This window comes from Ictalurus punctatus, chromosome 11 (genome assembly GCF_001660625.3).
Source record: "Ictalurus punctatus breed USDA103 chromosome 11, Coco_2.0, whole genome shotgun sequence".
Taxonomy (NCBI): Eukaryota; Metazoa; Chordata; class Actinopteri; order Siluriformes; family Ictaluridae; genus Ictalurus; species Ictalurus punctatus.
In genome coordinates this window covers 6213699-6227169 of record NC_030426.2, presented here as the reverse complement: position 1 = coordinate 6227169, position 13471 = coordinate 6213699, and the positions used below count along the sequence as shown (strand labels likewise).

The window sequence follows — 13471 nt, the reverse complement described above, 5'->3', positions numbered from 1 at the left end:
TCCAGTCTAATCCTAACCAGCCAGAACTTGATCCAGGATTTGATTTAGTTAGTGTCGAAAGTCAAGTTGAGCTGTGACCTGATGACTGGGGTTTAGAAAGTGAGGCGTGCCTGAGAGGATTACAGCATTTTGTGTGTGTGTGTGTGTGTGTGTGTGTGTGTGTGTGCGTTTGTGTGTGTTCGTGCTAATTTGGGTTGCAATCGGTTGTTGACAGGGCAGAGAAAGAGTGGGGTGATGGGATACGGGGGCTGTCCCTGAGCGCAGCACGCTACGCACTGATGAGGCTGGAAGAAGGACCACCACACACAAAGAACTGGAGGTGAGGGTTGAAAGGCACATACACAAGCAAGCACACTTGTATACTCACACACATACATGCAGAGACTGATAGTTAAGTGCTCACAAGACTACAGTGGCATTTTTTTTGTCTTCAGTTGATAGATAGATAGAGTGCTGTGCAAAAGGATTTGCCCTGATTTTGTGTATATCTCATACTAAATAGTTTTAGATCAACAATTGCAAACACACAACACAGTTTTTACATATTTATTTTTATTGAAGCAAAAAATGTTATCAAACACCTATCACCGATGTGAACAATTAATTACCCCCTTCAACATAAAATCTGGTTGTGCCACCTTCAGCAGCAATAACTGCAACCAAATTACATCAGTCTACAGAACATTCTCCCAAAAGGTTTTAGGAACAGCAAGGTGTGTTTTGGGAAAATATAGACAAGCGTTAATGTTCTTCTGTGCTAGCAGTGGTTTTCACCTTGCCACTGGATGCCGTTTGTGCCCAGTGCCTTTCTGATAGTGGAGTCATGAACAGTGATCTGTATTGACGTAAGAGAGGCCTGTAGGTCCTTTGATGTTGTCCTTGACTCTTTTGTGATTTCCTGGATGAGTCGTTGCTGTGCTCTTGGCGGAATTTTGGAAGGTCGGCCACTTCTGGGAAGGTTCACTACTGTGCTGAGTTTTTCCATTTGGAGATAACGGCTCTCACTGTGGTTTTTTGGAGTCCCAGAACCTTTGAAATAGCTTTATAACCCTTCCCAGACTGATGTATTTCAATCACCTTCTATTTCATCATTTCTGGAATTTCTTTCAATGTTGCCATAGTGTGTTACTGGGTAAGACCTTTTAACCAACTTCATGCTGTTGATAAAGTTCTATTTAAGTGTTGATTTGATTGAACAGGGTTTGTAGTAATCAGGTCTGGTTGTGTCTAGTCCAGCTGAACCCCATTATTAATGCAATTTCATAGATTTGGGGAATTAGTAACTATGGGGTCAAATACATTTTCACACAGGCCCAGTTGGTATTGGATAACATTTTTGCTTCAATAAATAACATTATCATTTAAAAACTGTATTTTGTGTTTACTCAGGTTGATAGATAGATGGATTCAACAGCCTATTTGTATTTGATTGAGAATATGTTTTTCAACAGAGACTTAAATGCACTTCTGTGAGTCACTTTAGTTAAGAGCATCTGCTAAATGTAAATATAAAAGTAATATGTCACAGGGGAAACCATCACACAAATTTCAAAGACAAGCAAAAACGTGCCATGATCTGATATTCTCTCTCTCTCTCTCTCTCTCTCTCTCTCTCTCTCTCTCTCTCTCTCTCTCTCTCTCTCTCTCTCTCTCTCTCTCTCTCTCTCTCTCCCTCCAGACCTCAGATCTTGGTACTGGTCAGTGTGGATGCAGAGCAGAATGTTGAACAGCCTCGCCTGCTGTCTCTGACCAGTCAGCTGAAAGCAGGGAAAGGACTCACCATTGTGGGCACTGCACTAACTGGAACCTTCCTGAATGATCACCCTCTGGCCCAACAAGCCGAACAGGTAACACACACACGCACACATGCTCACACACACACACACACACAGTTGGCATTTGGCAGATGCCCTTATCCAGAGCAACTTACATTCATGTGAGCAGTTGAGGGTTAAGGGTTAAGGTTCCTCCAGAGCTAATGATCTTCAGCCATTACGGTATTGTGCTGGAGGTCTCTGAGCACACTGACCAGCACCAGGTGTGAGGTGGCATCGAAGATGTTGGAGGAAACCACCAACTGGCTCACGCTGGACACGTAGCCACTGTGCTTTTACACAGTACGATGGGATTAAGATATGCTCTGGATAAGCACGAGGCCCATGGACAACAGCTGAGGGCAGTGGTAGCTCAGTGGTTAGTAAATGAAAGATTATAAAATGTAACACTGCCAAAGTTTGTCTAATTTAACTGTTGGGTTGTGTTAATCCCTCTCGACATACAACAGGGCTTCGAAACATGACAAAAAGTGATTATGTTCAGTCCATGGGTAGCAATGAGTTAAATGACCAAAATGATCAAAAAGTGCATTTTATCCATGCCACATTTCCTCTACATCTTATTTTGCACTTACATCTGTGAACACTTACATCCACTTACACTCAATCTGTCATTTAGATCCCAGAGTATTAAAAAATGCTTTTGTGAGCCTATTTCTGAAAAATGACGGCTTGGGTTTAATCTGAAAACATTCATAGTGCAATTGCACAAATTTAAATTCAAAATGTAAAATACTAATTGGGAAATGAACTACAGAAATTAACCCATTTTCTTCTTCTCATCCTCACAGTCCCTGAAGAAGCTAATGGAAACAGAGAAGGTGAAAGGCTTCTGCCAGGTGGTGGTTTCCTCCAACATCCGTGATGCCACCTCACACCTGGTGCAGGTCAGTGGACTCGGAGGCCTCCAGCATAACACTGTGCTCCTCAGCTGGCCACGCAACTGGAAGCAGGCTGAAGATCATCAGCTCTGGAGGAACTTCATTGGTGAGTCACTGTAGCCCAGTTCTAGTTCACATGAAGAGACTACACATTGTATGTTTGATTGTGGCTAAAGGTTAACATACAATAGAAAGGGGCTTAAATAATCGTCACTGGACCTCCATAGTGGCATAAAAGCAGAGCTTAAATCAACTGAAACACAGTAAGGAGCAAAATCTAAATCAATTGACAGAAACTGGTGATTTCATCATTTATAATAAACCGGTAGATGAGTTATAATAATGGTACAAAATTTTACTCATTTGATGTTTAACAGTAACCAGTCACACCTCCAGGGGTGGGGGTTCAAATCCCACCTCCACGCTGTGTGCGCAGTTTTCATGTTCTCCCCGTGCTTCGGGGGTTTCCTCCGGGTACTTTGGTTTCCTCCCGAAGTTCAAAGACACGCATTGTAGGCTGACTGCCATTTTCAAATTGTCCGTAGATTGTGTGAATGGGTGTGCAATTGTGCCCTGCGATGGGTTGGCACACCATCCAGGGTGTCCCCAGCCTTCTGCCCCAAGTTCCCTGGGATAAGATCCAGGCTCCCCTGTGAAGGTTAAGTGGTGTGGAAAATGAATAGCTGGATGGGGGACCACGGTAGCTTAGTGGTTAGCACGTTCGCTTCACACTGCCAGGGTCTGGGGCTTGATTCCCACCATGGCCCTGTGTATGTGGAGTTTGCATGTTCTCCCCGTGCTGCAGGGGTTTCCTCCCCAGTCCACACACATGCATGGTAGGCTGATTGGCATGTCCAAAGTGTCTGTAGTGTGTGAATGGGTGTGTGAACGTGTATGTGAGTGTGCCCTGCGGTGGATTACAGGTGTACCCTGTCTTGTGCCCCATGCTCCCTGGGATAGGCTTTAGGTTCCCCAAGACCCTGAAGGATAAGCGATATAGATGGATGGATTTTTTTTATTATAAAAAGATGAGATGATTATTCATTAATATAACAATAAAAGCAGTAATCAGTAGTGATAACACATTGTACATCTAAAAGGCAACAGCATTTATACTGGATTATTGCTCAATTCTGATTGGTCAGGTCTGTTTGGTTGGAGGACTGTTATTTCTTGATGTAACAGACTGCTAAAGCTGTATAAATGCCTACTGGATCCTTCTGTTCCACATCTCTAATATCATTCTGTTAATAGTCACTGTCAATCACCTATAAATAATAACCTTGCAACAAAAAAGATCTATTCACTTTCTCTCAAATGGAATTGATATTTAACACTAAATAGATTAGTCTACTCGTGTTTATGTTGCTATGCAGCTCTGTATCATGCTATGTTGTGCCAGTGGACTATGTTTATTAAATAAAGCTTTGAAATTCATTTAACATCAGTATAGTAAGTATCAATGTAAGCAGTGGACTAGTTCTAATTAACTTATCAGGTTTTATTTTGTGTTATACCTCAGCACTGTTGAAATCTCAAATCTGAAGCGGGTTTCCCAATAACAATGAATCTTAGTGAATAACGTACAACTTAACAACTTAAAGAAGGATGTATGTTGTGAGCCTGTTTTGCGAGTGATTCCTGAAGGCCTTCATTATCAAAGATCTAACGAACGAATTGTAAGTAATACTATGTTGGCTCCTCCCAGCCCGAGTCTGGAGAAAAGCCGTACAAGTCGATAGTCAAACAATCGATTCACAGTCCGGAGGTGAATTTAACATCTAAATCAGCGACGTAGACAGCATAAACAGATGTAGATAGACAGTATTTACAAATAGTTGTTAATAGACAAGCACAATCAACAATTTACAACAGAAACTGGGTTTGTCTAGAAGAGCTACACAGAAAAGATGGGAATGTGTTGACACTGAAAAGTTTTAAATTAACTTAACTAATTCCTGTGTGGTGTGGTAGTGCAGTGGATGTCTTTGCTGCCACACAGGGTCCTGGGTTCGATCCTGAGCTGTAGTGGCTGCATGGAGAATTTCATTCCAGGATTTTTAATACACATGATTAATGCAAATCAATTCAGTCATGTGTAGTAAAGTAAGTGGAGTAAATTCAATTAACTTTTTTTCAGTGTGTAAATACACCAAAAAATCCATAGAGTTTACTGGAATCAATTGTGTAAACCAGATCCACACCAGAGTTGGGTATATCTAATTACGTTTTCTGATAACGCAGTAATGTAACGCATTTAAATTTATGTCATTTGATTACAGTTACTGATGTCAATATAATTAACTTTCTTGCGTTACAAAATTATTGTTAGGAAAACAATATTAAGTAAAATACATTTTTAAAATAAATCACGTTTTGCCACGAAGATTTTTTCTTTAGCCCAGAATAATTCTCCACTTGGAGCACTTTGTCACTATGTAGCTGAACGTCAGTAAAAGAAGACCGGCTGTAATTTTATATCTTCAGTGAATGGAGGAGAGACCAATCAGACAGGGTGTACAGGAAAACACGTGGAAATTCTCGTGTCTTATTGGCTGACGGCTCTCAATTCTGCCAAACGCTAGCTCACACAGTCAGTATTAGGAAACATGGATACACACCTTTTTTAAAAATAAAAAAAAACAGTAAAGGGGTTGAATGTGTGTGTGAGTGTGCCCTGCGATGGATTGGCACCCTGTCCAGGGTGTACCCCGCCTTGTGCCCAGTGCTCCCTGGGATAGACTCCAGGTTTCCCCATGACCCTGAAAAGGATAAAGCGGTATAGAAGATGGATGGATGGATGTTCTTGGAAACTAATCAGCTTTGGTGACGTAACAGTAACCCTGTTTTGTTGATTATTCACACTATCGTTAATTATTGTCCTTTTACAGCCATGTCATGTTTTATTCATTAAAAAATGGCTGTCAGTGCGTTATCCTTTACTTAAATACGAAGAACTTGGACAAAATACATGGCATCACAACAATTTAAAACAATGACACAAATGTGTGAACAGGATATTTACTGTATATATTCAACTTCATTGATGATTGTGTTAATTTCACAATCAACGATGAATTTTTCTCAGTTGTAATAAAGTTTTCTTGAGAAGATGTCTAAGCTGAATAAATATTGTACAAGTTTTAAATGAAAACAGATTCTTTATAGTGCACTTTTAAACCTTACTATATGTCCCGGAAATTTATTTGCATGTTATTACTAGCATCTGATTCTATAGGAACTGATTAGCGAGGTGGTTTAAATGGTTTAGGCAGGTTTGAACTATTACTATATATTGTATACAATTTGTTACAGTTAGTAAAATGCATTATAATATACATCAAAAGAAGGTAGTATTTGTTATATTACCGAAACTATCTGTTCTGTTTTGTAGAGTTGGTCAGAGAGACCACAGCTGCAAGTAAAGCCCTGCTGGTGGCTAAGAATATTGCAGCATTCCCATCAAATGGTGAGCGCTTCACTGAAGGTTACATCGATGTGTGGTGGATTGTTCATGATGGCGGCATGCTCATGCTATTGCCCTTCCTCCTGCGCCACCACAAGGTTAGCATGCTGACTCCTGTACCATTGCATTGTTTTATTCTATAATACTGGTAGTATAATGAGACACCCTTAAGGCCATACTCAGGCTTTTGAGTTGGTGAAGTTTAAAAGTTATGTCAATATTCACTCCTGGGAAAGTTCATCATATTCAGAGATGGGTTGTGCAGTTGATTTTCAGGGATTGCTGTTCAGATTACCTGTGTGTATATCACACCTCAGAGGTTGCCAGATTTTTCAAAGTGTGTGAGACTGTCTTTTCAATAGCATGTTGACCAGTGGTCACCAATCCTGTTCCTGGAGATCCACCTATCTGAAGACTTTAGCTCCAACCATAATCGTGCCCACCTGACCATCTAATCATTGCCTTAAGGAAGATCTTAAGGAAGAGGGATGGTGACCACAAATCTAGACCAACCCCTTTAAACACAAGCATTCAACCTTAAGCCAGAAAAACACTTGGAAAGAAGAAGCAGACTGATGAAGCAGATCATTTTTTTCTTGTAATATACGATATAGGAATATGTGAAGATGGCAAGGATTCACATAAACATCTATTAGGAGTCTAGTATATTTCCAGTATATTGCTGCATTAATAATCCTAGTAGAAATGATCACAATATTCACTGCAAATTTGGTTCAAATTTAAAGGTGTAATAGTCAATCATTTTCATTTCTTACTAGTACAAATAATGGAAGAAATATGTAGAAATTATAGATTTAAAAAATGGTTTAAGCCATGGTTTCAGCACAAGTGTATTACATGGCTGCAAACAAAACCCATTTGGAATCCTTCCTTCAAGTACAGAATACTTGTCTGTGTTTGGATGGACATCTTGTCAGTCATTTTATTGACACGCCCCCAATGCCCCTTCACTCCACCCCATCTCAGTCTTGAATCTGCAAGCGTCCAGTTCAGCCAGATAATGCTCTTGTGAGAGAAAAAAAAAAACACTCTGTGCTTTGAAAGAACACTGGCAGTGATTTTTCCAAGATGGAGTAATTTATTACTGGTGAAGGGAATACAGAAATAGCATTGTTACTCCTGGAAAGCTCTGGACAAGTCCCACGCATCTCTCTGAATTGCACGTAAGTCTGTAGTTACATATGCGATTCGTCTCCTAATATACGTTTGAATAATGATGTGTGTAATCGATGTGTGTAACTCTTCACTAAATTCAACGCTGGATACAGCCCTAAGAGAAAAGGGTTCCACCAGGGTTTGTTAAATCATTAATGGTTCTAGCTTTCTAAAGTCATTTTGGCTAAAACCTTTTGAAAAAATGAAACCTCTGTAGTAGAGTTCTACAAAGAAACTATTTTTCAAATTCAAAGCATGTATAATTATAATGTAATATAAAGAGCTATATTGATAACTATAACATACAAATAAGCATGTAATAAAGTACATTGACTATACATACTATGTACTATATAGTCAGTCATGGTGTGTGTGTGTGTGTGTGTGTGTGTGTGTGTGTGTGTGTGTGTGTGTGTGATATGAAGGTGTGGAGGAAGTGCAAGATGCGCATCTTCACTGTGGCCCAGATGGATGATAACTCTATTCAGATGAAGAAGGACTTGACCACCTTCCTCTACCACTTGCGTATAGAGGCCCAGATGGAAGTAGTGGAGATGGTGAGAATCCTTCCCTCTCTCCCTCTCTCCCTCTCTCTCTCTCTCTCTATCCACTTCTCTTTCCCTTCTGCAATTAAACTGTCTTTAGATTTTGTCTCCCTCTTACTCATTATCTATTTTTTGAATATTTTTTTGTAATTGTCTTCACATTCTGAGAGCTTTTCCTTTGTTCTTCTCTGTAGCATGACAGCGACATCTCAGCCTACACCTATGAGAAGACCCTGATGATGGAACAGCGCTCTCAGATCCTCAAGCAGATCAATCTCACCAAGACAGAGCGTGAGCGTGAGGCAAGCCCACACACACTTCTTGAAACACACACACACACACACACACACACACAGTTGGAGCGAATGTGTCCATCAGTCTGAGCTAAATGAATTTACTTTCCAGCTATTCTGTCCCTCAGGAGAGGTCTACTGTTAGCAGTTGTTACACCGCTATCATGCAAATGAAGCAAAACAAAAATATAATTGTGTTATGGTATCGTAGGATTTGCAAATCACCACTTAGCTATTCCTGCCTAGAGCCGCATTTCCCATCTCCATCCAGGAGTTCCTCAGCACTGCACTGTTTAATGATTTTTCTATTCTAATATGTCGAGTCCAAATGTCTGAATACTCCACCAAGAACTGCTTTTATTTTCATTACTTATGATTAAAGTGATACTTGAAGAATTCAGACTTAGTCATAATTATTGTCTCTTAACAACTACGCAATATTGAATCAGTTAATATGTTTGTCATTACACTCAGTCATATCACTTTAAACATAAGCTCAAATGTATGTTACTAATGGTAGAGGAAGGTGGTCAAGACCACTTTGGGTTTTAGAGCAAGCGTATCCAGTTTTCAAAAAAGGTGACACAAGCATGCATGGTTCAAGGAGGTTGGGTCAGGAATACTTCTGCTGAGTGATGGCTGGTTGTGATGTAAGCTGTGGGAGCTAAAATCGAATACAGTATCTGTCAATAGTGCGAGGAATAAATTATTAAGGTTGAGCAATGCATCCTATCACAAGGTCTTATCTTTGCCATACATGGCAAACAATTACATATACACTTAAAGTCCCTGTGATATGCCTTGAAACATGCAGCGTTATTCGATCTGTTGACATAATTTCCACTGTAACAGGAAGTCAGGGTGAGACATATCGAGTGGCTCCTCCCCCTTTTTAAATAGCCAATATAGGGGTGCAGGAATGAGTCCTAAAACACCGAAATGAGAGCATTTTAGCATTTCCGGTTCCATTGTCCTGAAGTCAATGGGCTTTTTGAATGGGTTTTTGGTTAAATGCCTGAAATAAGGTCTGTGGTTAACACAAGCTCAAGATATTTTCACGTTTTATTGTACACCATAATATACATCAGTAATACCCCACTCGTGATTTTGTTAAGTTTTATGTCTTGAAAAAGGCGCTTGCTAACAGTTGGCCATATGGGACTACAGAGGTTGTCAGGGGCATTAAACATCATCATACTGAACAGGAAAACTCATCTGCAAAGGCTAATTGTGTTTATACTCACGCTCCTGCAAACTATTCCAACTCAAACCTTCCAACTTGTAGATCTGTCAGTTTGTCGTATTTTCCAGTTGTAGTGTTTTGTGTTTTTTTTTCAAATTACAGTGCTATAAGTTCTATCGGAAGCTTAGTGGTGGTGACAGCAAAGTCATGTGACCATGGTGTAGTTCGTTTATAGCGTAACTTTAGCTTTTTGTGAAGATTATCTTGATGAACAAAGCGTGTAAGAATCATAAACTTTTGTTGGTCACAGAGCTCATTTTCTGCAATAATCCAAAAGCCAGTGGAAAAATCCTATTGGTTTTTTGTCGAGGGAACCAGGGTGATGCTAACTTCCGGGTTGGCCTACAAAAATTCATCATCCCTGCAGCACCCTATAGCGTTTAGCTTACCTCAAAGCTCAGGCTCGAACTTGACAGTTAGTACCACGGATGCGAGCTCAAGTAATAACGATGCGTTGGATTCACTTATGGAGGATTTCCTCCTACAAAGTGAATGAATTCCATCCATTTCCTTCTCAACCAATTTACAGTTGGAAAATTGAATAAAACACACACGTTCAAACAGCCAAAGGCACATTTATGACCCATGCTTGCTAATATGATTCCTCTCGCTCAGCACTGGCAACTTCAGCAAGGTGATTTATATACTGTTGGGGGTGATACGCTTCAGATTCTAGAGAGCTTTTGATTGGACAGAAAATCTGATGAGAAGCTGAAATGCAGATGTCATCAAAATTGTTGATTCGTATTGGTGGTAGTCAAAGACTGTTCATTTTGAATGCATTCAGTACATCTTCTAAATTTTGCCATTGTTTTGGAGCACACTAGCTTATAGATAACCTTAAGACTAACATATTCATACCAAAATCCACAAAACTTCCATTTTGATTTCATGGGGACTTTAAAGGCAGATTGGCTTTCACATGTTCAATGCTCTACCAGGCTCTACTCCAAATAACAGACATGTCAAACAGAAAAGTTGTAACCCTTTTGATCAAACTAAAAACACTAAATTTATGGTTCTGTCATCTGTACTGTTGGGTAATTTGTACCCTGATTGGACACGGTGTGCTTAGTCTATCTACTTTTAGAAAAAAAGGATGATAGCATAAATAATCCACCTCCAACATGTTCATCACACCTGTGACTGTATTTCACTCGTGCCTTCTCAGTCACTGCTGATGATGTGTTACAGATGTGTCAGGAAAATTTACGCCCACAGTCCACAGAAAATCTAGAGGATGTTTCACTCTGCATAATCACCTGACACAACTGGCATTGATGCATGAATCTATAGTCTGGGCTAGAATGAGCTCAGCCCCAGCCCTGCTTCTTCATACCATTCTGTGTATTTGTCTTGTGATCATTGGTGATGCTGTTTCAATTTTTGGTTCGACAAAAATCCAAAATAATCCACTGTATGATATTTGTTAAAAGCAAATAATTTGATGTGGATGTTTGTATTGATGTCTTATTATCTTGGAAAGACAGGAGGGCATAGCACTTCTAGCCCATTCATACCAGCCGCCCCTGTTTCTCCTACATCTTCTCTAGCTGAGTTGAATGTTTGTTTGTTTTTTTACGCAGATCCAAAGCATAACTGATAGTTCCCGTGGTTCGATTCGTCGCAAGAACCCAGCAACAGTCAACACCCATCTGAGTGTGACTGAGGAAGGAGCATCCAGCAGCAAGGAGGATAAACCGGAGGAGGAGGTAACCACTTGATCATATAGTAATTTACACAAGGTATCACACATCAACTTAGTTTTAAATGTAGAGTGTTTCCACCTTTTTAATCCTTTACATATCTACTGTATTTGTGTGTTTTTAATGATTGTGCCTTTTGGGTCTAACATGGCAGATATATTTTTTTTTCTTTTTGTTTTGTTTTTCAAGTCTGCTGCCAAGAATCTCTTGATGATCTTGTGGCACTGTGAATAGTTAAAAATGTAACTCTATTCCTCTCTCGCACTCTCACTCATGATCACTCGTGATTTTTTCCTCAGATGTAACAGTTATCTCCCTACTTCTTCCACCTTTGCCCTCACACTGTCCATGTGTACATGTTGTTCCTTGCCCTGCCTCTACAGTGTGTCACTGTATCCCAACCTCCACAGGAACAGCTCATCCATGATAAGAGCACTAACCCGCCAACACCCGCCACCCCACAGTCCCCTGCCACTGAGGTCGTGACTCCCAGCACAGCTGTCCAGATGACCTGGAGCGAGGCCAAATGTGATGGAGAGCAGCCCAAACCGCCAGGAGCTGGCACACCTGGGGCCATCAAAGACCTGTTCAGTATGAAACCGTGAGTGTCACCATGCGCTCCATTTTTGCTTCTATATATCAAGTAGAGATGCCCAAGAGCAGAGATTATGTCCAAGGAGCAATGAAGGATCACAACAAATGGTACATTTGGTGTAAACTATAATCAGCAGCAGGTTCTCGTATATTCACTGCTTAGAAAATGGCCTCTTGTTTCCACAGTCGTAAAACATGTAGACGATTCACCAGCTCAGGGCTACAGTGCCATCTTCTGGAGAAAAGGATCAGAATGGGGGTTGATTCTCAATTAACACTGATGGTCAACTTGAAAGATGTTTTTAAATAGATTTACCTAGATCGCATTGGGTAATCGCACTGCTTTAATGATTTGTGTTATGTGCTATATATATATTTTTTTTATACTTTTTTTATATTTCTGTTTATCATGCTACAGAGAGTGGGAGAATCTGTGAGTATTAGATTTCTATGTCTCTAACTGTCACACTTGTCTCACACACACACACACACACACACAAAACCACACTTTTTCCAGTGTGCAGGTGCATCTAACAGGTTATAAAGATACATTGCTGCAGTCTTCATTAATGACAATAGCTGACATTCTTTCCATTCTCCATACAGAAACCAGTCCAACGTGAGACGCATGCACACTGCTCTCAGACTCAATGGTGAAATCGTGAAGAAATCTGGGGAGGCTAAGTTGGTCCTGCTCAACATGCCTGGCCCACCCAAGAATAGGACTGGAGATGAGAACTGTATCCTATGATTGCACTGTGTATTCAAAATTTCTCCTTTTCATCTTTAGTATCCACTTCATTCTGCTCAGGGTAACATAACGTCTGGAATTTATCCAAGGAACACTGGGTGTGAAGCAGGAACACACCATGTCATGTGATGGGACACCAGTCCATAACAGGGCACCATTCACACACACAATCACACCAATCTATCTACATGTACCTGTATTTAGGAGGAGGAAGGAAACTGGAGAACCTAGAGGAAACCCATGTGGACATTAGGAGAACATGTGTGAGCTGTGAGGCAGCAACACTTCCCCCTGGACCACTGTGCCTCAGTATATGTAATAAATAATGTAGAGGTTAGATAATGTAATAACTATTAACTCTGTTGGTAACACTGCTGGTTGCTGCCACCAACAGTTCAGTTTCATACTCTGAATTCTGGAACACTGTATTATGGTTTATAACATCTTTGAAAATCAATATCAACTGGTTTCAGCACCTGCAGCGTCAGTAGCACTGCTTGTATATCTGATGCTATAGTTTGATCTACTGTATGTGAATTAACTTGTGTTCGTTTTATTCCTCTCTCCATCTCTCACTAAGTCTCTCTCTTTCTTTTCCCAATTTATTAAAGGTATTGAAATCGCTGTAATAATAATATGCTATATATATTATATTATAATAATAATATGTCCACCGTGCTGCGGGGGTTTCCTCTGGGTACTCCGGTTTCCTCCCCCAGTCCAAACACATGCATGGTAGGCTGTTTGGCGTGTCTAAAGTGTCCATAGTGAATGAATGGGTGTGTGAGTGTGTATGTGATTGTGCCCTGCGATGGACTGGCACCCTGTCCAGGGTGTACCCCGCCTCGTGCCCGATGCTCCCTGTGATAGGCTCCAGGATTCCCTGTGACCCTGAAAAGGAGTAAGCAGTATAAGATGGATGGATGGATGGATAATAATAATAATAATAATAATAATAATAATAATAATAATAATAATACA

The 13471-nt window shown here is 40.3% G+C and overlaps 1 protein-coding gene across 2 annotated transcripts in view; it reads left to right on the top strand.

The window, feature by feature from the left end:
• The window catches only part of slc12a5a (solute carrier family 12 member 5a), a 185283-nt gene that overhangs the window by 168805 nt on the left and 3007 nt on the right, over positions 1-13471 (top strand). For both annotated transcript variants that reach the window (XM_017479483.3, XM_017479484.3), the window contains exons 16-25: positions 215-319; positions 1679-1847; positions 2627-2822; positions 6111-6280; positions 7784-7915; positions 8098-8205; positions 11026-11151; positions 11556-11746; positions 12158-12172; positions 12346-12479. In XM_017479483.3, the coding sequence (XP_017334972.1) occupies positions 215-319; positions 1679-1847; positions 2627-2822; positions 6111-6280; positions 7784-7915; positions 8098-8205; positions 11026-11151; positions 11556-11746; positions 12158-12172; positions 12346-12479 (1346 nt within the window). The remainder of the gene's footprint in view (positions 1-214; positions 320-1678; positions 1848-2626; positions 2823-6110; positions 6281-7783; positions 7916-8097; positions 8206-11025; positions 11152-11555; positions 11747-12157; positions 12173-12345; positions 12480-13471) is intronic.